This window comes from Nyctereutes procyonoides, unplaced genomic scaffold (assembly GCF_905146905.1).
Source record: "Nyctereutes procyonoides isolate TBG_1078 unplaced genomic scaffold, NYPRO_anot_genome, whole genome shotgun sequence".
NCBI classification, from domain to species: domain Eukaryota; kingdom Metazoa; phylum Chordata; class Mammalia; order Carnivora; family Canidae; genus Nyctereutes; species Nyctereutes procyonoides.
In genome coordinates, this window is record NW_026575048.1 from 26,249,748 (window position 1) to 26,276,082 (window position 26,335).

The 26,335-nt window shown below is 38.1% G+C and overlaps 1 protein-coding gene across 8 annotated transcripts in view; it reads left to right on the top strand.

Annotated features, from left to right (window-relative positions):
• Positions 1 to 26,335, top strand: part of LTBP1 (latent transforming growth factor beta binding protein 1) — a 389,672-nt gene that overhangs the window by 256,750 nt on the left and 106,587 nt on the right. For 6 of the 8 annotated variants that reach the window (XM_055327297.1, XM_055327298.1, XM_055327300.1 and 3 more), the window contains 9 exons: positions 1,211 to 1,378; positions 4,081 to 4,308; positions 6,422 to 6,444; positions 9,085 to 9,184; positions 9,850 to 9,948; positions 19,274 to 19,399; positions 20,633 to 20,758; positions 21,158 to 21,280; positions 24,790 to 24,909. In XM_055327297.1, the coding sequence (XP_055183272.1) occupies positions 1,211 to 1,378; positions 4,081 to 4,308; positions 6,422 to 6,444; positions 9,085 to 9,184; positions 9,850 to 9,948; positions 19,274 to 19,399; positions 20,633 to 20,758; positions 21,158 to 21,280; positions 24,790 to 24,909 (1,113 nt within the window). The remainder of the gene's footprint in view (positions 1 to 1,210; positions 1,379 to 4,080; positions 4,309 to 6,421; positions 6,445 to 9,084; positions 9,185 to 9,849; positions 9,949 to 19,273; positions 19,400 to 20,632; positions 20,759 to 21,157; positions 21,281 to 24,789; positions 24,910 to 26,335) is intronic. The other 2 variants (XM_055327299.1, XM_055327305.1) reach the window with 1 other exon arrangement.

Consider the following 26,335-nt stretch of genomic DNA (forward strand, 5'->3'; position numbering starts at 1 on the left):
ACTGGTTTCTTTTAGTGTAGCATAAAACCTTAGGACTCAAGAGACTATATGATGATGTGTGCCATATTTTAAAATGATCAATGTAGTGTGTAATGAATTACCCCTTATGAATAGCCTTCCAATCTGTGGGTAAAAAAACTCAACTTCATAATTCAGAGCATATTATAATTTGATCAGTTTTTTTCTTATAGTGTCAGTCCTTTTAGTATGATTAAAAATTGAGATCTGAACAGGAAGGGAAGGTGATTTTGGAAGCAGCAGGAGCTAGAGTAATTAGTTAAGGGAAAGGCAAATTGGAAAAATCTCATCTGAGTAGTAATAGAGTAGAGAAGAATTTTGGTTGGAATGGGAGAAGAGACATTGAGGGGCCCATCAAGCCTGGTCTATCCAGCAGTTTGGCTTGGCCTAGAGTCAGCTCTGAAGAATATACTCCACCCTCATTTACATTAGAAAATGAACTTCTCACAAACAGGATTGTGTCTTATCCTATTTGCTTTATGTGCTCAGTAGAGTATCTGGCTGTTAGATTAACGAAGTCTTATCTACTATACTTGGAAAAATCAGGAATAGGATTTAGGTATTGGATGCTTATGGACTGGTGTGCTTTTGCATGTTTTCTAAGGGACTGAACATACCATTGTCTTTCTGGTGTACTGTCTTATGTGGCATGGCAGGTCAGAAGCTGCTCCCTGTGTCTCATCCACTGTTGATGGGCCTACAGCAATGCCCTGCAACCTCTCATTGTCCTTAAAGTGAGAAGGGCAACAGCTGGCTTTCAGCATCAACTATGTTGAGTTCCTGATTTTCACCATGCCTGATTATTCACTAAACTCTGCCCTGGAAATACATCTATTATGGCTAAATACAAGAAAATGAGATCATGATTTTGATAATAGGTACCTAGGTTTTAGTCAGGCAGCTGATTTTGGTTGAAATCGTTTCTTTTTATTTCATGCACCCATACCTGATCTAATGCTTGCTAGAATGGAAGAAGGGACCAGACAGGGACAGAGACATTTGGGGCCCTGATTCTAAAACTAACTTGGTAAACTGACTGAATCAGGAAAGGTGATGCCCTAAATCTATACAAAGTTATTCCAAAGTATGGTGTCTCATCCAGATTTTAAGGTTCGTTTTACTATAACAGGAAAAGTCGATCTAGCCTTTTGTTGTTTCTTGGGTGACATCAGGCCTTATCTCTCTGCTTCAGCGGATACCCCCGTGATCTCTGAAGAGAAGGGGCCCTGTTACCGTCTTGTCAGTTCTGGAAGGCAGTGTATGCACCCTCTGTCTGTTCACCTCACCAAGCAGCTCTGCTGTTGTAGTGTGGGGAAGGCCTGGGGCCCACACTGTGAGAAATGTCCCCTTCCAGGCACAGGTAAGACATGACCAGCTCTATGCTCATATTCCTTCCTAAGCCACATAAGGACACAGGAGGACTTTGGCAGCATGCGTTATTTTTTGTTTCCAACTTTTAATTTATGTGTTGATAATACAGTGTATTTTTTAACAGTTTTGTACAAACGTGACCATGGAAGGTTGAATCAATGGAAAATACTACATACAGAGATTTTCCTGTTTCTGTGTAACATTGACTTCCTCTTGAATGTTATGAAAAGCCATTACTTTGTATCCTCATCTTCTAGGACCCTAAGTCTAGTGTTTAAAAGTGTAAAGAGACCAGAGGCCCTTGCTGAGCCAGGCTCTGTCTTAAATACTGGTCACATGTCAGGTGCATGGTCACAAGCCCCTACGTGGGTTGACTCACTCACTCACTGGTTGAACATGGGCTTGTCACTTTTTCCACTTGGAAATGGAGGGAATTATCTTCATGATTGAATTTGTGCTATGAAGATTACTAACTCAGGCAGATCCTGCCAGTGCACTGAGAAACTTCAAGTCAAAATCTCTGTGGAAGTTAACAATTCTTTATACTTTAGTTTGGTGTACATATTTACCTAATGCCCTAAAAGGGTCAATATATTTCTCTCAATGCCTTACTTCTCCCAAGGAATCCTCAACTTCTCAAGCAAGATCAAACAGAATCAAATGGAAGAGAAAGAAACACACCCTATGAATACTTTGATAATAATCAAAGGAGAAGTGATCCCTATTTCATGAACATGTGGTGGCCATAAAAAAAGTCTAGTCAGGTGCTTATTTGTTAAGATGCTTCCCACTTAGGGAAGTGCACAAACTCTCACAGGACTACTGAATGTCTCAAAGCTATAGCTTACATGGCAGCAGACAAGGCTTAAATATAAACTTAAATCTCACAATCCACCTTTGCTGGTGCTGAGGATCGAAAAGAATTGGTAAGGTAGAGGATAGTTTAATGTTGACAGTATTTTGGTAGACTGGATAATTTTAGACACCTCCAAAAGGGCCTACTATCCATCTGTGAGATCTAAACTACTGGTTATTAAAAGATAATAATCCATGAAATAAGTGATCTTCATAATTGATAGGCCCATTCCTCTTCAAGTTCAATTTTAATAGCTTTGAAACTCTTAGATGAGGCATTAATCAAGATGGTGAATCCAGCACAAGGCTACTTCTCCATAACATACAGTAACTAAATTTGAAAATAATTTTAAAGACAGACTTTCTGTACTTAACCAGTTTTTTGTTATATGTGATTTTCATAGCATTTAATTCATTAATACTGCAAATATTTGATAGGAAAACATGTTTTATTCTGGAAACATCTGTTCTTTCCAGTAAGAATTGTATGTCATAGTTAAATTTAAGAATGAGGTTCCACCATTTAATGTGTGATCCTTAGAAAAACAATATTTTAGCATGCTTCAAGGAGGACTTTAGTTTCCTTTCAATTGAGAACTAATTTTAGGTCCAGAACATTCAATAGGAGAGCTCTTGTTTAGTAGGAGTAAGAAATGACTTATTTTACTTTCAATTTGAAAAGTAGAAATAAAAAAGTTGACCATAAGCTCCTTAGTGTCTGCTTTTGGTAACTTGCCTCCAACACCAACACCAAAGGCATTAGGTGGATTTTCCTCCTTAGGCCACACACTGCCTTGCCACCCCTGTCTTTCTCCTTGACTTATTCCTGGAGATGATGCAGTGGAGGTTAGCAAATCCCATGTGCCCAGTCTACCTTTTTTTTAAAAAGGAAAAAAAAAAAAAAAACCCAGGCAAGACCACTTTCCTGGCGAGGATCACAGTCCCAGGGCACAGAACATCTCCTTGTCCTCTGGATAATTAAGCCAGCTGGTCAAGATCAGGCTGTTGCCTACTCATCCCGTTTTTTGAAAATAACTCCATCCTGACTTGGCATGTCCTGTTGTGCTTGACTTTTATCCATCATCTCTTTAGTATGTCTTTGCTGGATTCATTCTCACTATCCTGAGACTGTCTTGAAAAACACTTCCTTTTCTTAACCAACTTTAGCATATCAGCTGATACACTCCATTCTGGCTGAGTCCTTTGGATTCCTCAACTAGAAACAAATTATGGAGATTTCAGCATCTCATTTCCCTGACTAGTGATGGATTTTTCTTTTTTAACCTTCATGCTAGTCATCTAGCTTAGAGAGATGTTACTGAGTTCCTTGTTAATAACTAATGAAATTACATCAAAGCAGGAGGAAAATAAGAAAGTCTGGAGTTTGCTGATCTTACACCCTATGAGATATATATAATATATATAGTATCTTCTGTACATAAAAACCTCCTAATATATATTGCATATATTTCATATATGTGATATATAATATGATAGAGAAAATTAAATATAAAATATGTATATATAATATCTCCTAATTGGTTGCTAATATATATAATCTATATAAATATATGCTCTCTCTATGCTATATATGCTATATATATAATGCTGATAAGGAATTAACAGATGGAGAAATGTTGAGTAAAAAAAAGAATTGTTTTTTTTCTGTAAATATGCAAGTTTAACAAATTCAAGCATTATGCATCTGTTTTTGAAGTTTTCAAATGTAACTATATTAATGATGATTTATTAAGAAATACTCATCATGATATTTTCCTCTGTATAAGTTTGCACTTTTAGATTTTTAAAAGGAATATTTTCCCATCCCAAATCTAGCTGCTTTTAAGGAAATCTGTCCTGGTGGAATGGGTTATACGGTTTCTGGCGTTCATAGACGCAGGCCAATCCATCACCATGTAGGTAAAGGACCTGTATTTGTCAAGCCAAAGAACACTCAACCTGTTGCTAAAAGTACTCATCCTCCACCTCTCCCAGCCAAGGAAGAGCCAGTGGAGGCCCTGACCTTCTCCCGGGAACACGGGCCAGGAGTGGCGGAGCCAGAAGGTGAGAGTGGAAATAGATCATGGTCCCAGCCCTCTGTCTTATGTGTCTTTAGTTTCCCTGTTAATAATCTTTCTAGAATAAGATTTTTAATTTCAGCACTACTGATATTTCAGGATAATTCTTAGTGAGGGGCTTCTTTCTATGTGGTAGGATGTTTAGTAACCTCCTTGGCCTCTGACTTTTAAATGCAAGTAGCACCCCCACCCCTCAGTTGTTACAACCAGAAAGGTGTCCAGCCCTGCCAAATGTCCCCATGGGGCAAAATGACCTCTGATTGGCAACCACTGCTGTAGAGTAATGTGTTTGCAGCAGGTAACGATATTCCATGGTGATCTCAGGACATGCTTGGGGCTACTTTTTCTTGCTGTTTATTCTTGAAGAGTTAATTTAGATCCTTTAGGGAATAGCCTTAATTCATTTTTTTGCCTAGAGAGTCATTTAATAAATATTTATGTATTTTACAAAGTGGAATCCAGAGACTTAAGTTAAAGCACTGATTGAGCTTCCATAAAATAGAGGACAACAGACAGGGGTAATGGGGGTGTGGGGGGGTGGCAAATGAAGGAGAATAGGAGAGTCCATCAAAAGGATCTTGGAAATCACTTCATTGCAGTCCTTTCATTGACTTTTTGAGAAACCTGAGACCTATAGAGGGGATATGGCTTGCCAGATGTCTTATAAAGAGTATGTATTGGGGCCAAGGAGCACGTTTTTTCCAAGAAAGTGGCTATGCCAATTCCAAGAACTGACCTTGACTGTGTCTTTATATAAGCCAGTATGTTCAATTCCTTGAATATCATTATTATCACAAAAATTTTTGCCCCAGATAGGAGGAATAAAAATTTTAGATTTGTGTGGAATATATATTTTCTTTAATGAAGCTCCTCTTGGCTTCTCACAGTTTATTAGGTCAGAATTGAGGGTTCCCATTTATGGATTTTGTGAGGAGAGAAAGTATCTAGGTTACTGGAGAGGCAGGAGCTTGGCAAAGCTGTCTTCTAGAGAGGTCTTTTTTCAGGGCTCTGAATCTTTCTGTGTTCTAGCCTGTTTTATTTCACTCTCCCACTTGTTGCACTTCCTGTTAGGCAAAGCCTGTAGGACCTCAAGTAGAATTGATGGTATTGACCAGTTTGCTCCTATACACTTGGTTATAATGGCCAGATGTTTGCAACTACTCATCCTCTGCACAGGCAGGAGGAAATGGGCTTTGGTCCAGGTTCTGCCTCAAGACTTTCTTGGTGGGTTAGGCAGGACAGATGATTTAGTTGGGTTTTCCAACCACAAGAATATAGCAGCAGTGATAAGCTATCTGTGCTCTGATTGTTTTTGGGAGTTAAGCGCCTACCAGAACTGTACACTCATATTTATGGAGACAATGATTAATGAGGAAAATCCTACTAATTGTTCACCATAGGCTTGAGGACTAACACTAAGGACTGATGAATGAGAAGCAAGTCTTCCTAAATACAAAAGCAGAACCACTACCACTGCCTCCCAATAGTGTTATGATTGTGTAATTTGTAATTTCTTCATCATATTGATGCTAATCTCTAATTAGATTTTATGGGCTTGTGATTTCTTTCCCTCTAATTTAGTTAGCTTATCTTACTGACAATACTCACAGGGCTTCAATAAAGATTAGGAGTACAGTACCCATTCTTCGATCTTTTATTGAAACAAGTGGCTTGCTTTTTTAATATTAACATCCTCAGAAAGTATTTCAAACATTATATATTATGCTAAGAATAAGTACGTGGCCAATTAATGAAAAATTTTTGATGTGGAAAGTTCTGTAAAATCGAGATTAGGCATAAAATAATGTACCAGAAAGTATTGTTTCCTTTAACCTTTTCAGTTAATGAGGGAGTTGGAAAGAATTTCATCACATCTAAACGAACTTTTGTAGTTAAGGAATTATACAGCATGGATAGGTTTTCTGTTGGTCATGTGTAAAATTCCCCAAAATGGTAGATGACCATAATTCTGCATTTGATTTTGTTTGACTCTTAATTCTTTTGGAGTAATAGTGGACTTTTATTGCTTTTTAAAAATTTAACTATGTGGTGGATTGACCTAAATTGTACTAATGTCCTCCTTTCTTTTTTGGCTTTAGTGGCGACTGCACCCCCTGAAAAGGTAATTTATTCATTATTTGCAAGTCTGTCTCTTTCTCTTTTTTTTTTAACTTTTAAAATTTTTTTTACTGTCAAAATGATTTTCTTTTAGAGTACATGTGGATTTTTTTTTTTAGACTTAAGTACAGCAACATACCTATTATTCATTATTTGGTTTGAGGAAATATAGCATTCATTCAAGAGATATTTATTGAGCACCTGCTTTGTAACTGGCACTATCCTGAGTGCTAGGAAAATAATAGTGATCAAATGAGACCAAACTCCTTGTTCTCATGGAACTTAAATTCTAGAAAGAGAAAAAGGTGGGACCAATAGAATCAGGGCTTAAACAGAATTTGAGTCAGTTCATGGCCTTGATTGTGAGTGGAAAGAAAGGTTCTGATGTATGTTTGCACTTGTAAATTCTTAGGGTGCATATATATTGAGCAAAGTACTTCTTAATTTAACTAAAATTTAACATACATGTTTGATTACATTAAAATAAGAACAGAGCTTACCCTTGGAAGTTATAATCCAATACTAGAGTATTGGTTCTTAGAAATTTCGGAGAGAAATTTAATCAGCCTCTTGGTTTTTTTGGCATAAAATGGGACCATGAGTTGTGAGATTTATTCACAGGAAAGATAGTTATAGGCTGGATTTAAGTCCTATTTGTGTAATATTGTTCCCCATCTGAGTCTTTGATTCTTTAATAGCATGAAAATTAGATCATTAAATCTTCATACATTTATGTGTCACTCAGTAGACAAGAATGATTGTTAGAATTTAGATGTCACATATAGATTATTATAAATAGTTTTAAAAATATTTAGCTTATGAATACAGGCTAGAATAGCTTCAGAGTTCTAACATAAGTGCTGAAAAGATCCAGACAACAAAGAAGTAGGATTTTAGAGTAATAGCACCCAACAAAGAAGACTGTTATGTTGACCCCAAAAGAAGTACAGCACATAAGCATATTTTATATGCACGTGTGCAGCTCCTGGATACTGTTTCTAAAGGTCAGTGGTATGCAGTAGTTTGCAGTTTTGTCGGTTTTTTAATTCAGTTCTGTTTGATCTGTGGAAGGAATCATTAGTGCATGAGCAGGCCTGCCAGGTACCTGATAACCTCATCTTGTTTAATAACCTCTGTCTTCTTCACTGCTGATGATTGAGTTTATGGTAACTCTCATTAGGATCTGAAAGAAGGCTTGAACGTTTTCTCGTATACTCACACTGTAAATTTTTTGGAGATGAGGCAGCGGGAAGAATGTACTCATAGTCTTTGCAGGCTTGACTCCTCGCAAAGATCTCATGATACAAATATTGATGAAGAGAAAGCAGGGTAGCCCATGGGTGGGAAATTATATGTGCAAAGGTGCAGCAGAGAAGACAGCAAGAGGTCCTTTAGAGGGGCATGAGAGGCTTGATTAGAAAGAGAACTTGGGCCTGCTTTGGAAGGCTTGGGATCCAAACTGCTGTTATCATTGGTGGTGGAATACTGTGCTCCTCTCTTGGACTCTATTTGTCAAGTGGAGAAGACTTCCCATTGATTGGAAAGTCTGCTGCCCCATGCTGATGGGGGAAATTCTGTCTGAGTTCCAGGAGTGCATAAACATCTAATGATGGTCTGCTCCTTGCTGGCCTTGACCATGGGCTGCAGTTGAGACTGAAATCAATTTAATAGGTAGTAAAAGACTAGTCTGTATTCTTAAGAAGAAGGGGAAAAAGTAGTTAAGTGCTCAGTATTTCTGGAAGATAAATCACAGTAGGATTAACTGAACCAGTGAGCAGAGGGAGTTCTAATCAGTTAGATGATTAGAATAAATAGGAGAGAGAGAGAGTCCAGACCGGGGCTGTGGGTATGGAAAGGTCAACAGATGTAAAGAGCAGTGCAGATGGGTAGGGCTTGGAAGGAAAAATGAAAGAGCCCACAGGAGTCCTGGGTGGCTGGAACTGGAAGCTGAGCCACAGGTGCCAGTCTCTTTCTTCACCTCTGGTCCCGAGGACAGGATTGGGCAACAGGACGCATGAGGAGGCCGCTGGTGCTTCTTGGAGTTCCCCCCCACACCCTTTTTTTTTTGTCACTCTGCTTGACTACCACTCTGCTGAGAGCTGGAGGTGCAAAGTTACTAGATGGGAGGTTCAGAAAGGCCTTAATGACTGCCTAGCTTAAAATATTTTAATGTACTATGTGTTTTTGGTTATGACACATGTGCTATACCCATTATTTACTATGCATACTGTGGCTGGTCATCTTCCTAGGGCAGAGCCACATGTCAATGAGATGACAGTCTAGTTCTCCTTTGGGGTTGATGTTGCCTTATTTGAGACCAGATGTGGGCCCCTGAGCCAACACATTTGTTTAAAATGTCTGATAGGACCTTTTCCTGTGGGTACCCTGGATAAGGGTGTGTACATGGGTCAGCACTGCTGTGGAAATCAAAGGCTTGCTACAGCAGTGGCACAACAACACTGCAAATAGATATTTTTTTCGCACAGGATTGCACAGGTTGTTGTTCAGTGTCCTGTGATGGTTGTTGCTGTCTTAAGAGTAGAATTAAATAAAGATAGTAATAATGTGAAAACTAAAAATAATTCCCACTTTCAGTTCTCTCTCTCTTTCTCTCTCTTTTTTCTTATTAATACAACCAATCCAGGAAATACCTTCATTGGATCAAGAGAAAACCAAACTTGAGCCTGGTCAACCCCAGCTCTCTCCAGGCATCTCAACTATTCATCTACATCCACAGTTTCCAGGTAACCTCTCTTGATCTGTGCTATTCACAAGAGTATTATGAACAAATAAAAGACTAAGATAAGGATTCTTTTGTCTTTGATTTTAAAGTTTGATAAATTGGAGCACCTGGGTGGCCCAGTTGGTTAAACGTCTGTCTGCCTTCAGTTCAGGTCATGATTCATGGGTCCTGGGATCGAGTCCTCTGCAGGGAGCCTGATTCTCCCTCCCCCTGCTTGTGCTTTCTCTCTGTGCCAAATAAATAAAGAAAAATCTTTAAAAAAAATTCAATAAATCATTAGAATGCGTAAGTGAAGTGCCATATGAAACATATACTTAAGAATCTTAATATACTTATAATGTTAGTGTGGGGTTGGTCATGTAGGTTTTAGAATGGTAAAAGGAAGATAAGATTCTCACAATTTTCTGTGGCCAGGGTAGTTACATATTATTAGAGTGTTTTTGAGGGTCATCATTTGATGAAGGGTCATTTTTCTTGGCTTCTGAATTGTTCTCATATATTCTTGCTAATGTTGAATACCACGAGCTTTAGGGATCTGTAAGAGTCCTTAATTATCCAAGTACAACTGTGATATGCTATTAGACTTAAATTATGCTTGCATTTTGGGATGGGATCTTAAAACATCTAACAGACTTTAATTTTTCCATCCTTTCCTTCCTCATACAGTAGTTATTGAAAAAACGTCACCTCCTGTGCCTGTAGAAATAGCTCCTGAAGCTTCTACATCGAGTGCCAGCCAAGTGATTGCACCTACGCAAGTAACAGGTGGGTGTGGTATTATGTTATACAGCCTGTGCAGGAGACATGAGGGAGAGCCTCCTTTTGAATGGACTATCAAAATTGTATCAGATGTATAAGGTAGCGCTCATGGCAGGGTTAGTGATAACAGCAAATATTTGGAAATAATCTAAATACTGTTAAAAAGGAGGAATGTTTAAATAAATTATGGTACATATACAGTGAAATATCACATAGCTATTAATGTTGTAAAAAATATTTACTATCTTGAGGAGATACTTATGGCACAATAAGCAATGTGGGGCATCCTGGGTGGCTCAGTGGTTTAGCACCGCCTTTGGCCCAGGGCATGATCCTGTCTCACATCAGGCTCCCCGCATGGAGCCTGCTTCTCCCTCTGCCCGTGTTTCTGCCTCTCTCTCTGTCTCTCATGAATAAATAAATAAAATATTAAAAAAAAATAAGCGATGCAGAACATAATATGATTTCAACTTTCTTTTTTAAATGTTTACAAACACAGAAAGAGATACAGTGCATCAAAGTGTTCAACTATCACCAGTTAATAGGGTCATAATCTTTGTTCTTTGATGTATTTTTATATATTTTCAAAATTCTTTATAATAATTTTAATCAGTGACACATTATGAACATTTATCATAATGTGAAACAAATCAGCAGCATAAAAATTACTATCCTTAAAATATGGTGAGCTCTTATAAATTAGCAATAAAAATACTAACAGAAAAGTGGGAAGGGGCACCTGGGTGACTCATTTGGTTGAGCGTCTACCTTTGGCTCAGGTCATGGTCCCAGGGTCCTGGGAGGAAACCCTGAATTGGACTCCCTGCTCAGCGAGGAGCCTGCTTCTCCCTCTCCCTCTGCCTGCCACTCCCCCTGCTTGTGCTCACTTGCTCTATCAAATAAATAAATAAAACCTTTTTTTAAAAATGAGGAAATATTAAAATAACATAATTTATAGAAAAAAACATAATAGGAAATGTCTACCAGTAATCAGAGAAATGCAGATTAAAAAAATTATTATCAAATTAACATTTAATTTTTACTTGAGTAAAATTGAGGTCAAACACATTGCTGTGAAAGAATGTAAACTGGTTCAACATTTCTGGGAAGCACAAATTGGCATAATGTATCAAGAGTTTTAAAAATGTTGAGAATTTTGACTCAGTGATCCTATATTAAAATATCTAGTGTGAGGAAATAATGTCCTTGAAGACTAAGATAATGATTTATATAAATGGATACTTACCACGGCATCAGGTGTAATAGAGAAAAAGTAGAAATAATCTAAACATTTAACTATAGGGAAGTAGATCATTATGCTACATCTATACATTGAAACATTACACTGCCATCAAATACAGTATTTTAGAAGAATTTTTTTTTAAATCTAGCAGAAAATGGTCAGAAAATACTGTTGAACACAAGATGAAACATATGAAAATGAAGGAATGTAGACTGTACATTACTATACATTACTGTACTGTAATGTAGATTGTACTGTACTGTAACTATACCAGTTATATAAAAGAGACATGCATTGAGAAAATACTGGAAGAAAATATGCCAGATATTAGCAGTGATTATTTTTTATAGTAGGATCTAAGAGGTTTGGGGATATTGTAGATTATTTTCCATATACTGTATAGTGGACAAATATTTTTATGGCCAGAAAAAGATCACTAAGATGCATCATGCCAACTTAAGGTCAGGATGAGATTGGCAGTATATAACAAGAGGAGCTAATAGAGGAGTTTGCAGCCTTTCTTAAAATATTCCTTCCTCAGAAACATGATATGTATAATTATTCAAATAAAAATGTGCTTAGTAAGTTAATTAGATGAATTATAGTGATCATTTCACAACGTGTGTATATATCAAAACATCAAATTGTACACCTTAAATATGTATATATGTTTATGTTATAAAACAGTACAATTACATAAATTACATAAAAATATAAAATATTTTAAAATATATAATTTTTATATGTTAAAAACTTTTGCAATTTTCTCCAAAATGTGGATGTAAATTCTCTTAGATATTTGAATTGAGATGTCAGACTGGAAAGTGTTTTGGGCTTTTTTTTTTTTTTTTTTTTTTTTTTTTTTTTTGAGAGAGAAAGAGAGTGCATGTGCAAGCCAGATGGGGTGGGGGTGGTATGGTGCTGGTGGTAGGGTGGGGAGGGAGAGGGGGAGAGAGACTCCCAGGCCGGCTCCATGACCAGTGCAGAGCCTGTCGGGGGCCTTGATCTCAAGACCCTAAGACCACGACTTGAGCCAAAATTAAGAGTTGACTGTCTAACCACCTGAGCCACCCAGGTTCCCTGGAAAGTGTTTATAAAGCACCTGGGGTGCCTGAGTGGCTCAGTTGGTTAAGCTTCTGTTTTTGGCTCAAGTCATAATCCCAGGGTCCTGGGATGTAGTCCTGCTTCGGGTTCCCTGCTCATCGGGGTGTCTGCTTTTCCCTCTTCCTCTACCCTTCCACCCTACTTGTGCTGTCTCTCTCAAATAAGAAAAAAAATCTTTTTTTTTTTTTTTTAAAGCATCTGTATGTTCCAAGATGAAATGAACTTGCAAACGAGTGCTGAGTCACATCATGGACCACAATGCATTTTTACTCAGTTTAGGGCACCTGTACCCAGAGCCATAGCCTTCCCCAGTAATTGCATGGCAATTGCTCTTTGGTTTTACTCTTAACACTGAGTTAAGTGATAGAGAAATATCAGATCTTCTGAGTACCTCTAGAGTGATACAATGAAACAATTTTTTTAATATATAACCATGGCTAAAACAGTTCTTCCCTATGAGTGATTTATGCATCTGCTCACTTTATTAAGCAGAGCCTCTTATGGAGAGACTCTATAAGTCTCTATAAGAGACTTTGCTATGCACTGCAACATGATATACAAAGATGTAATAAACCATCTTAGACGGCAAGGATCTTCTCACTGTTGACCTCATTATTAAAAAGGAAAATAGCAGCATGACATTGTAATTTACTAGGTCTAAATACTGTATTTCTATATTTCTCTTTTCCAGTGTATAAATACTGTTTTGTGCCTTTTTAATAATGGCTGACTTCAGTGGGTAGACTTTTTGCAAACTAGCTTTGTAGAGGTTAATTAAGTTTGGCTAGATAAATGCAGTTTTGCTACTTAAATGCAGCTGTGTGAGGAATAACAAATTGAAATTACCTAGCTTCAGCTGAACTACAGAGCTGATTTAAAAAAAAAAAAAGGGTAGCTGTGCTCTATGAAGTTGTTAGAAGACAGCTTAATTGGAGTTTGGCAGAGATATAGGGTTAACATCTGCTATCACATGTTTGAAGCACAAATATTTCCTTCCAGGAACAAAGTGACATTAAAATTTTATCCAACGTTTGTAGGTGTTTCTGCTTCTTATAGTAGAAGAATCTGAAACAATCCATGGGGAGAATATTATAGTCTTTGAATTAGAATGGTTGCAGCTTTAGAGCTACACAATAATCAGTAATCTACACTAGAACAAGAAGACTGTTTTGTATCAAAGTTAATCTAAATCAAGCTATAAATGTTCCCATTGGTTTGATATGAAAGCCAAACATATAGACTGAGGGAGCAATCTGATTGGCTCTGTCAGGAATGTTATACAATGTTTTTTTCCCTAAAACACAGAGGAGATAAATCTTACTTGTCACTATTACTTTGTCTCCTAAATTGAAGAGAGGAACAGAATAATACATAGGAATCTTATCTAAAATAAATAAAATCAGCTCCACATTGCTTAAGGATGATATCTTTATGGTAGTGAGGTTGGAAATATAACCTTTTCAGATTTCTTCATACACACTTTGACATGTATTAATTATAAAGTGAGCCACATATTTGCAGGAAATAAGTGTGATTTTTTTCACTCTTAGCTGATTTGGTGGCTTGCAACATTATTGGCATACTGTTTCCAAATAGATTATACATTTCAGCATATAAATTGATTTAGCATAGTGTCTTAATAGTTCAAGGATAGGTTGGAAAATCAAACCTCTGGCAAATATTTACAAACTGGAAACATCTGTTTCAATTGTTGTGGGACAATTTATGCTCATTGTAGGGCAGTTAGGAAGCCAGGGTATGTTTGTAAACCTTTCCATGAGTTAACATTTGATGCCTTCCTCCTTTTCCCAAACTTCCTCAATGGCCCTTGCATACCAGCCAGAAAGTATTCTTTGACTTCCATGACTACCTTGTGGAAACCTTTGTAGTTATCATAGCCCAAACATTATAAAAACCATTTGCTCATCAGAGCTTTTCCAGAGCTCAAAATTGACCCCTTTAAAAAGTTTGTCTCTAAAGTGTATTGCCGGCGTCATTACAGCTTCAGGGAACTATGTATGCTGATGGAAAATGAGCTTCTTGCTTCATGTAAAATTATCAAGCTTTAATATTTCCAGGTTTTATTTATTTATTTACTTATTTATTTACTTTGAGTAATCATCCGATGAAAAAAGCGAAAGGTCAGTATACTCATTTTTGTATTTTGCCGAAAGCTTTTTCATTTTTAAAAATATAATAAAGATACCAAACTCTTAAATCCACTGTTGGCCTTGTTGCTGGGATAAATAGAGTATTTGGTTTTCCACTGGCTTTTGGTCATGGCTCTTTTTCCAAGTTCTAAATGGAACTCTAGTGAAAGAAACAGAATATAGTCCTTGACCTGGTGAAGGTGAAATTGTTTCAGGGGCATGTAGAATAGGAGATCAGGTGGTCCTGAGGACCAGGGGACATGTAATGGGTATTAGGGGTGAGTCTGGTGGGAAGAGTCTCTTCATGATCTCTTTGGGAAACCAAACATGCTAAAGAAGACAAGACATTTTCATTAACTAGAGTCCCCTGGAGATCAGTAATTAAGGCTTCCTGTGTGAGGCTTTGCCATAATTTTTGTGCTTATATCCACACAGTCTGCTCAAGGAAATGAATGTTTCAACATAAATTGATCCATTATGTGGGAGCAGGTTAACATCCCTATGTATGAGTGACCTCTTAGAAAAATAAAAAATACAATATTTTTTCCCTAAAAAAAAAAAAAGGAAAAATGAGAGAATTTTTTCAATTCTTCTTCAAGACAATACCATCAGGACTCACCTTTCTGTGTAATAAACCTTCCTAGCGAATGAAAATCTAATAGAAGAGCAGGGGAAAGCACAGGAAGAGGTGGTTAGGAGACTGGTTTTAAAAATTCTAAGGGGGTTTTGAAGGTGTTACAACTCTTCTTTCCACTTAGAAGGGTGGGGTCCTACCTCACAGATGGATGGGTGGGAGCTCTGATGCTAAACTGATGAAAGTTTAATCACTTGTATAAAAAATGGGACAAACAGGGTAGGAATCAAGTATATTTTAGCAAAATCCACTCCTCAGATGTATCTCTTAGTACCCTCTAGTGGTGTCGGAGTAACATTTTCTTACATATGTTAATATTCTGCCAACTGTGATCAACATTTTTAAAGCTGTATCTCCATGTACTTTGTGAGGTAATCAGCTAAAGATCCTCAAACTTACCTCATAAATATTTATTCCCTCATAGCTTCTATTTAAGATTCTAGGATGGAAGGAAAGAGCATTATATTCTTTTCATTTCCCAAGACAAAGGAGTACAATTCTTAAGTATTTCTCCTGTCTTAGAGCTGATGTAAGAAGAAACAATTTAAATATATTGGCAGACTGTGGTGTCAGAATGTATTATATTTGAATTAAACATCACATATTTTTGAAGATTTTTGTTCACACATGTAAAACTTCCTTTCTAAAGATATGCCTGAGAAGTTACAGATATTTGGTAATCAACAAATTGGTATGTACTGGCATTGGGGCAGTGAGTCCTGCTCAAGCATTGCATGAAAACTCCAGACTTACAGCGTTTGAAGTTGTTTTGAATCCTTGTCCCTACTATATTAATTCATCTTCTAATTTCCCTTTTTGCAAATCTGATCATTATGTCTCTTGTGTTGTAAGAAAATGGCAGAGAAAACTCTAAAGTAAGATCAGTAATTACAAAGAAATTGAGAAAGGTAAATACCAATAATATGCAGAGAAGGCATCTACCTACAATATGGAATAGATGGTTAGAGATAGGATTTTCACACTATTCCACTAAAGAGTGCAGAAAAATATAGAGCAGAAAATACCAATTCCCATAATCATAACATTGAGCTTTCTTTCTTGTCTTCTTTTCTGTGTATATTGTAATTTAGGTTATATTCTGTATTTGTAACCAGCTATATTTTTTAACAAATAAGCATTTTCCTATCCTGGCAATGATTATATAATTATGCTGTATATGCTTCATAATTCATTTTTTTGCATTACTGCCAGTCACTTAAGTTTAAGTGGTTATGTTAATTACCCATGTTTTTACTCTTTTGAGTTATTTTATTTTTTTCCATGATTTTACGTTATACAGACTAAACCAATTTCTTTTTCTGATAATAAATTAGCATAAGTAGGTTCCCTAACGGTATAAGCAGTTTGTAAATGTGTGAATTCAAATAGATACTGCAGCTCTGTATTCCTATGCTTGCTTTTAAAGTCTAGTGACTTTGCAAATCACTTGAACCAGTTGTCTTAAAGTCACAGCACAGTGAATAACACTTGATGAAGAATGTGGTTTGGGTTTTGGAAAACAACCTCAGCCCGAATTTAGGTCATTTCCATAGTGAGTCTTTGTTAATAAAGCACTGTTTTTCACATCCTTCTGCAGAATGCATAGTAGGTTATTGGTGATGGTAGCACACCTGTTTTTCTTCTCACTCAAACCACAGACCCCTCCAACAAAGCTGTTGCTGTAACTGGTTGTACTTGAGGCTCCAGTCTTTGGGCATTTGGGCTCACCCACAGCAGCATGCCTTTTAAGCATTCTTTATTTTGTGATGGCAATGGGATAATAGTCCAAGGTAACACTGTTACAAATGTGCAGTAAATGACTTCAAAAGGAACAGCATTTACAATCATGATGTTAATGGCTAGCTGGTGTTTTGTACACACAGAAAGGCATTGTATTTATTTATAATTCACCGTTAAATCAGTAAATTAAAAAAATTAAAACATATGGATGAATTATTTCCTTTTTAAAATTTCTTTAATTTTTAAATTCCAGTATAATTAACCTGTACCGTATTATATTAGTTTCAGGTGTACACTATAGTGATTCAACAATTCTGTATATTACTCAGTGCTCATCACAAGTGTACTTTCAATCCTTTTCGACCTATTTTACTCATCCCCTGATCCAACTTCCCTTTGGTAACCATCAGTTTTCTATAGTTAAGTCTCTTTCTTGGTCCCTTTTTTCCTTTGTTCATTTGTTCCCTTAATTCTGCACATGAGTGAAATCAAATGGTATTTGTCTTTCTCTGATGGACTTATTTTGCTTAGTGTTATACTCTCTAGAATCCATCCATGTTGTTTCAGGTGCAAGATTTTGTTCTTTTTATAGCTGAATAATATTCCTGTGTGTGTGTGTGTGTGTGTGTGTGTGTGTGTGTGTATTCTTTGTCCATTCATCTGTCGGTGGACACTTGGGCTGCTTCCATGGTTTGGCTGTTTTAAATAATGCTTCAGTAAACACAGGGGTGCATATATCCCTTTGAATTTGTGTTTTTAGATTCTTTGGGTGAATACCAAGTAGTGGAATAAGTAGATCATATGGTAGTTCTGTTTTTAGTTTTTTGAGGAACCTCCTTACTATTTTCTACCAGTGGCTGCACCAGTTTGCATTCCCACCATTAGTGCACAAGGGTTCCTTTTTCTCCACATCGTCACCAACTACTTGTTTCTTGTGTTGTTGATTTTATCCATTTTGATAGGTATGAGGTGACATCTAATTGTGGTTTTGGTTTGCATTTTCCCTGATAATGAGTGATGTTAAACATCTTTTCATGTGTCTGTTGGCATCTGTAGGTCTTTGGAGCAATGTCTTTTTATGTCTTCTGCCCATTTTTAAGCAGATTATTTGTTTTTTTTTGGTGTTGAGGTACATAAGCACTTTATATATTTTGGAAACTAAACCCTTATCGAGGTATATTATTTGCAAATATTTTCTACTATTCAGTAGGTTGTCTTTTAGTTTTGTTGATTGTTTCCTTTGCTGTGCAGGAGCTTTTTATTTTGATAAAGTCCCAATAGTTTATTTTTGCTTTTATTTTCCTTATCTCATGGGACATATCTAGAAAAATGAGACATTGAATATTTGAGCTGAGAAAAGGCGCAAGATTTGTGTTTGCACTGTCTGCAAACCTGGGCTTCTACCAGCAGGACTGCCCTACCACCATGATGCCTTTATAACTCCTTACAAAGGTCATTGAAAACAGACTAAGTAGGGGATCCCTGGGTGGCTCAGTGGTTTAGTGCCTGCCTTTGGCCCAGGGTGCGATCCTGGAGTCCCGGGATCGAGTCCCATGCCGGGCTCCCGGCATGGAGCCTGCTTCTCCCTCCTCCTGTGTCTTTGCCTCTCTCTCTCTCTCTCTCTGTCTATGGTAAATAAATAAATAAATCTTTTAAAAAAAAAAACAGACTAAGTAGAGTCTCTTAGAAGGCCACTTTTGAGTCCTCAGGAAATTAAGGCCATCTTACATCTTTTTGATAATTAAGCTCATTTTGAGGTCCTTCACCCATCATGGACTCCTATGACCCTGCCTCTACCATGGGGTGTACCTGAATGAAGTGAGGACTCAGGGCCAATCTGCTCAGGCCTTATAGAAGAAGCAAGTCTCGAGGAATCAATAGGAGCACAAGGGAGGAATTTAGCAGAGAAGATTGGGAAGAATACTCTATCAGTATAAATATGGTGATGTTGAAATTGGCTGATTAAGAGTGAGTTATACTGAGAAGTTTGGCTTTGATTATAAGTGAATCTTTCTTTAAAATTAATGAGAAATTTTGGAAAAGGTTGGACATAGTTGTTGGAAATTGGCTTTTGTAAGTGATGCTGCACTAAACAAAAGGGTACGTGTATCTTTTTTTTTTAAGATTTTATTTATTTATTCATGAGAGACACAGAGAGAGAGGCAGAGACACAGGCAGAGGGAGAAGCAGGCTCCATGCAGGGAGCCCGACGTGGACTTGATCCCAGGTCTCCAGGATCATGCCCTGGGCCAAAGGCAGTGCCAAACCGTTGAGCCACCCAGGCTGTCCACGTGTATCTTTTTGAATTAATGTTTTTATTTTCTTTGGATAAATTAGAGATGACTTTTGTCTTCTGATTGCATACCTGACAATGCACTAGTCAGGAAATCCACCGGAATGGTTTTAAAGCAATGAAATCTTTGTTGATGTCTGTTTTTTCCTCTATTGTTTATTTTTAAGAAATCAATGAATGTACTGTGAACCCTGATATCTGTGGAGCCGGACACTGCATTAACCTGCCTGTGAGGTATACCTGTATATGCTACGAGGGCTACAAGTTCAGTGAGCAACAGAGGAAATGTGTTGGTAAGAGATACTTGTGATAGATGAAATTATTAAATATCAACTGTTTACACATTAAGAACATGTTTTTTGTAATTATCATGGGAATTGTTATTGTGCTTAATTTTTAAAAATTTGTATCCCTGAACTAAGGGAGCCCAAAAAGAGGTTAGCTAATCTCCTGAGATGCTCTTATCTCCTGGTCCAATGCTACCTACCTGGCCAAATGTAATACAATTAGATAAAGGTGAAAAAAAAAAGGGGGATGAAACAATTTTCAAAGATTTCTATGTATAATAAAATATTATAATAAAACATAGAATAAAATAATAGAAATAGCTACCTACTAACATATATTTAGCAAAATGATATTTATATGTAGCAATAAAGACTTATATTCATGTAAGTGCATAAAATCTGATTTATAAAAGCAACTTCTAAACTGAAAATAAGCTGGCACAAAGCTATTAATGAATTTACAAACACAGAATCTCATACATGGTTCTTTGGAAAGAATATCTCAGTGATGGATAGCATTATGGAAATCATTTTAGTGCCATTACATTAACATTATATTTAACTTCTCTCTTTTTTTTTTAGAAAAAGGAGATTCAGCACTAAGAGTTATAAGGCAATTGTAAAGCAACAAAGGCATATTCCAATTAATACAACTTTAATATGCCTTAACCATTATGCAAGATGTGTGAATTGTGCTTTCTGGTTTTGTACATATATGTGGGGTTGGTCAAGAGGAGTATCCACCTCTCTATCCCATAGCTATTTGTCTTGAATTCATGTACACTGTAATCTATTTGGAACCCTAGAGTATAAAAGTTGAAAGGGGGAGTTGATTATCTGGTCCAGCTTCAACCACGTGTGCAGTAAGTGAAAGAGTCCCTTTCACAATATTTCTGGCCATCTCTGCTGAGCTGGCCTGGGAGTCACACAGCAAATTTCCTTGCTTTAAGGACTCCATGTATCTGGTGGGTCCTTCTGCGTTGACCTAAATCTGTCTCTCAGAAACACCAACATCATAGTTGTAGTTTCAGCTTTTGAAACAGTACACCCTAAGCATATTTCCTGTTTGCAATAACCATCCTTCAGGTATCTGGGAAGTATGATCATGTCTCCTTTTATTGTTTTCCTCGGTTATAAAGGTTTGGTGCACAGGGAATAGTATGCCAGCATTTAATGAACAAGGAGACAGAATTTCATGCTACACTGCACTAATCCTTTTATCTGTATTTTTGTTAACAGATATTGATGAATGCACTCAGGTCCAACAACTCTGCTCCCAGGGACGCTGTGAAAACACTGAGGGAAGTTTCTTGTGTATTTGCCCAGCAGGATTTATGGCCAGCAAGGAGGGTACTAACTGCATAGGTAATGTCCGGGTTCTTCCCGATGCATGAATTTCCCGATCTGGGTTATTAGCTCCCCTAAGATCCCATCAATCTTACTGCTTATTCAGGCAACCCAGAATTTATTATTGAGAACTTTTTATGACATAGTCATCTGCTTGATACTGGAGGATATCAAAATGGAATCTTTTCTCCAAAAGATGAAGAGTGTCAGATGTGTGCAGAGCCCGAGGTATTAAATGTTTTGGGTCTCACATAAATCAAAACCACTCAATTTTGAAACACGTCACATGAATTGAAGAGATGGTGGCAGGAATCGGTTATTTTATTCTTGACTTCAAACTGACCTGGGAGATGGAACAGGTTTGAAATGATACTGTGGGAAATAAAACTCAACAATTCTGCTTTCTGCTTCATGTAGATGTTGACGAGTGCCTGAGGCCAGATGTGTGCGGGGAAGGGCACTGTATCAATACCGTGGGCGCCTTCCGGTGCGAATACTGTGACAGCGGGTACCGCATGACCCGGGGAGGCCGTTGCGAGGGTGAGTCTGTACCACCTCCAAGTGTGGAATACACATGATCCTGAAATGCAGGGCTGAGTCCACAACCGGGGCCACTCAGCTCCTGGCCCGGTACTTTCTCTCCTCTGCCAGTGTGTATATGACACCAGCTCATCCAAGCTCTTCCTGCCTTCTGGAGTCACAGCCTCTTTGCCTCGTTTCAGTGGCTTTGTCTGGATTATTTTTCATCTTCATGTTCTCCTTGTTGTCCACTTCAACACCTGCCCTTCCCTGGAATTTGTAGTGAATTACTATAGAACAGTTAGTTGCAGATTATTTTAGCATAAACCCGACTTAATTACAGCATCTGGATCATTCATCTGGGAACATGGTGCAGGTTCACCCACTGTTGATTTTTAGTTTCCCACCTTTTGGCCTTATTACATTCCTTTCTCTATCAGCTTCTTTCTTTTATGTGTATTCTGGGATTTGCTTACAAACCCTCCACAGAAGCACTGCTTGACTAACTCCAGGTCAAATTCCAACCATGCTAGATAAAATTTCTTTATTAATGAGTTTGCTAGTGTTATTAAAAAAAAAAGTTCTGAAAAGCTTTTGGAGCATGGTCAGAATGATTAACCACTTAATTTTTCTGCTCATGTTTGTGTCCCAGTTATACAGGTTCTATCTGAAACCACCCATGATACTTTTTAAACAATTCTTTTCACGAAGAAATACATTGCTTAGATGCCGCCATGGAGGTGTGCCGGCAGAGGAGCAGGGGTCTCTGAGCACGTTTCTGAGGAGCCAGGCTGTGTGGATGGTGCCAGTTCCATGGGGCTCTTTGCCTGGCTGCCTGGAGATCAGCCTGTTTTCTAATACGGCTGGGCTTCCAGGCTGAGGGAGGAATGGACAAGTTGGTGCAGGCTGCTCTCAGCTGTCCCTGTCTCCTCCGTGTTGGTTTTCTTCATGGATCTAATGACCCAGGCCTGAAGGGAAAGCTAATTAGATGTTTTTTGGCAGCCTGCACCTGCCGCTCCCCCTGGCCCCTTGTTCAGCCCCTTGCATTCTGATCTGGAGAGAAGTGGGAGCATTTTACATGACTGAATCTTTAACCAACTCAGATCAGAACAGAGCTGATGGGGGCTCTCCTGGCAGCTGAGGGCCGTGGGTCAGCAAGGGGTGAAGCATCCCCCTCTCCTCTTACAGGGGACCCTCCTTCCACCCTGGAGAGGCAGCATGGCCCTGGGAGAGGGCAGGACCATGGCATTGGCTCCCGACTCCCACGTTAGTAACTCTCTGGCTTGGAGCCAATGACTGAGCCCTTTTAAAACCTGTGAAACAGGAGCTGCAAAGTTAACTTTCTGGGTTGTCATAGGAATAAATGCCTGTTGCAATATCTTGTGTGGTGCCTATCACCTTGCTAGTTCTCAAGAACCTCCCCATTTTCCCCGATGACTTTGTTTTTGCATAGACCCATCTGTATTTGTGGAAGTGTTCTTTAAAAAAAATTGCATGGGTTTGTTTACCTGACAAGCATTTATGTGCACAGCAACACTCCCCCAAAAACGTCAAATGCTGATTGTTAGGTTCTGCATATAGTTTCAGGATGGGAAAATAAAAATGCTTAAGTAGGAACAGTAGCATAAGTATAGAAAGTAGGAAGGAATAGAAAAGAAATGTGAAAGTTCTGTAAGCGAGTGGGAAGCAGTTAGGAGACTGCTCAGGAATATTCAGTGTATGGAAATTAACAGAAATACTACCAGGGTTCCCTGAGTAGATGATCTATAATTCTACCCCCATGAAATGGCTTGAAAAGAAAAAGGAGCTAAATAACATGGCTGTTTCCTAATTTCGTCATGGACCAGAACCAAAGGTCCCCAGGCTTCTGGCTCACCGAAGATTTTCTCAGCTGCCACTAACAAAGTTGCTTTCAAACAGCGCCAGTCTCCAAGGAGTCTCTTGTAGTTCACAGACATTATCTCATGCATCCTTACTTTGTTCGCTTAAGGTATTCCTAGGCAGGTAGTCCCTAGTCTTTAAATGAGGGGACAAGCAAGCAGAGGTGAGACCAGTGGGGAATTCAGGGATGTGGTCTTACATTACTCAGCATTGCACCTTATCTATTGGACCAGCCTTTCTCAATGACCTTCTCTGACTTAGCAGTTGTAGTTCTATTAAAAAAAAAAAAAAATTCCTTCCAAAGAAGAATGTAATGCTGTTTGGAAAATGAAACTGGCAAGCCTCATCTTTTTGTAGAACAAGAAGTCCCAGAACATCTGACCTAAAAAAAAAAAAAAAGAAAAGAAAAAGAAAAAACCAACACTGTGTGTCATTGTCTATTGGCAAGGATTTTTCACTGATAGGAAAAAAAATTACCACACTGACCTGGTGCTTATTCTATTAATATCATCTTCAACTTTTTTAACTTTGAGCATCTTTTTTTTTTTTTTTTTTTTTTTTTTTTTGCTTTAAGCATCTTTTCACACTTGTCTAGTGATAAGCGGAGATAATTGTTGAGAATTTACCAGAATGAATGACTGTACCCATTATATATTTATTTCACTTTTTAGCTTATGTCCTGAAAATTCTGTTTATATTTTAAGCATGAGAGGACCTATATACAGTTTAAATGAGAACACGTAGACAGTAAATCCACTCACTTGAATTCAGAATCCAACTCCAGAAAAATGATCATTTTGAATGGGGCTGATACCCATGGTATTATCACCCATGTAAACTCTTGAACCATTTCCTGTATCCTGCTTCTCCCCCATTCTGTTGTTCTACCATTCTTTAAAATGCCTAAAGCCTTGTAGTACTAACCTGTGTCAGAGCCCCAACGGTACTGAAGGTGTTTTTTTTTTTTCAATTCACATGGAAAAGAATAATAATGAAGAACTTCAGTTAACTGTGAATGTGAACAATAAGGTATATTTTTATTAGAAAATATTACCATATGATCATATCACCATGTTTTCTGGAAACTCTTGGAAGTATTTGATGAGTTCATTCTCTCCTAATGTTTTTTTTCCACCTCCAAGGAATTCCTATCCTATGAAAGTTCTAAATTATCCAAACCTAGGATATTTTTGGGCCCACGAAGTCAAAGCAAGGATTTCCCTAGAGCATCCATTGTCTGCAGCTCTCTGGCCATCCATGTCTGGCCAGGTGGCTATGTGGCTTCGTCACTCTCATGCCTCTTCGTTATATTTCCTTCTGGCAAGCTGCACTATTACTTCAAAGGTTTGATGTCCAGGAAGTGGCCCCCAAGGACCTGCCAGCTCCCGGGGTGGAGAGGTCTGATCCTGACAGTTGGACTGTTTGGGGCCAAGTTCTTTTGAATGTGTGTAACTATTTTAATCCAGGTATACCTGGCCATGCTTTATCACTGTGGTGTGTAAGTGTGGGCCCACTGTTTGACTTAAAGTTTTCTCCACCAAAATGTAGATGTAACACACCTTCCCCACCCACCAACTTCATCAGAAAAGTAAGTTTTTTCCTTTAGTATTGTGATAACATGTTTGTGACCTAGTTTTTTGATTTTTCAGATATTGATGAATGCTTGACTCCAAGCACTTGTCCAGATGAGCAGTGTGTGAATTCTCCTGGATCTTATCAGTGTGTTCCTTGCACAGAAGGGTTCCAAGGTTGGAATGGGCAATGTCTTGGTAGGTGCTCAAGTGTCTTCATCATAGTTTTGTTTCTTCTCTTTCATCCATTTCTGTCAGTAATGCCAAGTGAGCCCTCTTTCAAAATTAAAAAAAGAAAAAGAAAAAAATGGAATATAGCAAACTTGTGTCCTCCTGAGAAAATTTCTAAGAAAAGCTGTAAGTTACTTTTAACCAGGGAGAAAATAAGAAAGCAAATTGGCATGAAGAACGTGAGATTTATACCTAGGGGAAATAATTCTGATCAAAGCAAATTGTCTTTGAGGTGATGAATAACCACGACTGAGTAAAATCCTAATCACCACAATGGGGAGAGTGGTGGAGAGCAAAAGGCTAAAAAAGAGAGAAAAAGCTTAAGAAGAAGCTACCATAGACTAGTAGAATTAGGAACATACAAACACAAATATGCAGCAGAAGTAGAAAGAGAAATCTTGGACCGCTGAGCCTCTTATATTTATTCATTTAAGTGTTTAAGAAACCGCATACTGACATTAGACTCTGAGGAAAGTACATGACAAATTTGCTTTAGTTCCAATTAGCTGTGCACTAATTAGCTTTCCCCCTGAATGATTTTCTTCAGTGTTTCTGTCTCTGTGTGATCTTTTCATTAGTAGCTGAGATCTTTTACACTCAACACCAGACTCTGACGACATGAGTTAAACTTCTCATTTATTCATACATTCTTTCTTTTCATCCATAAATGCTGAAGAACTTACTGTCATATACCAGAGTTGTGCTGACTGCTGAGATACATTGAGGGAAGAGAAAGGGCCTTCCTCACGGAACTGTCTGGTGAGGGAAACTGATACCCAGGCATCTCATAAATAAATGGAAAAACCCAAATGAGACAGTGCTGGGAAGGAGGGTCCTATGATGCTGTGAGAGTGTGTGATAGAACGAATTGCCTCCAGGAAAACTCTTGACTGACGTTTACCTGGGGATTTAATTGGGGAAAGGGTGGGGAGGGAGACCGTTTTGGACAGAGGAAACAGTATATGCAGGAGGCTTGGGGAAGGCGGAAGCAGTCATGTTCCAGAAGCTGAAATGCAAGTGTAGCCAAAGGACAGAGAACAAGAGATTTGCTGCAGGATGAGGGGGCAGATGGTGCTAGACCCTCTCAGTTCTGTTTAAAACATTCACCTTCACTCCTACATCTCTGGGAAAGATGTTTAGGTGTTGCAGAGCAGGTGAGATAAGTAGGCTCGGCAGAAACAGTCCCAATTTCAAAGCTTTGGACTCAACACCAGGTTGCATATGCTCGGTTCTGTACATGGTACAGGTGGACCTCTGCCCTGGACCTCATGCCCATCTCCATGCATGTCTGCCACTGGAATTGTGAGATATTGATCTTTGGGAGAAGAGAAGATTTTTGTTTATCAATTACTTATTTGATATGCATTGGTTTATGTGATCAGCGCTGGTCAGA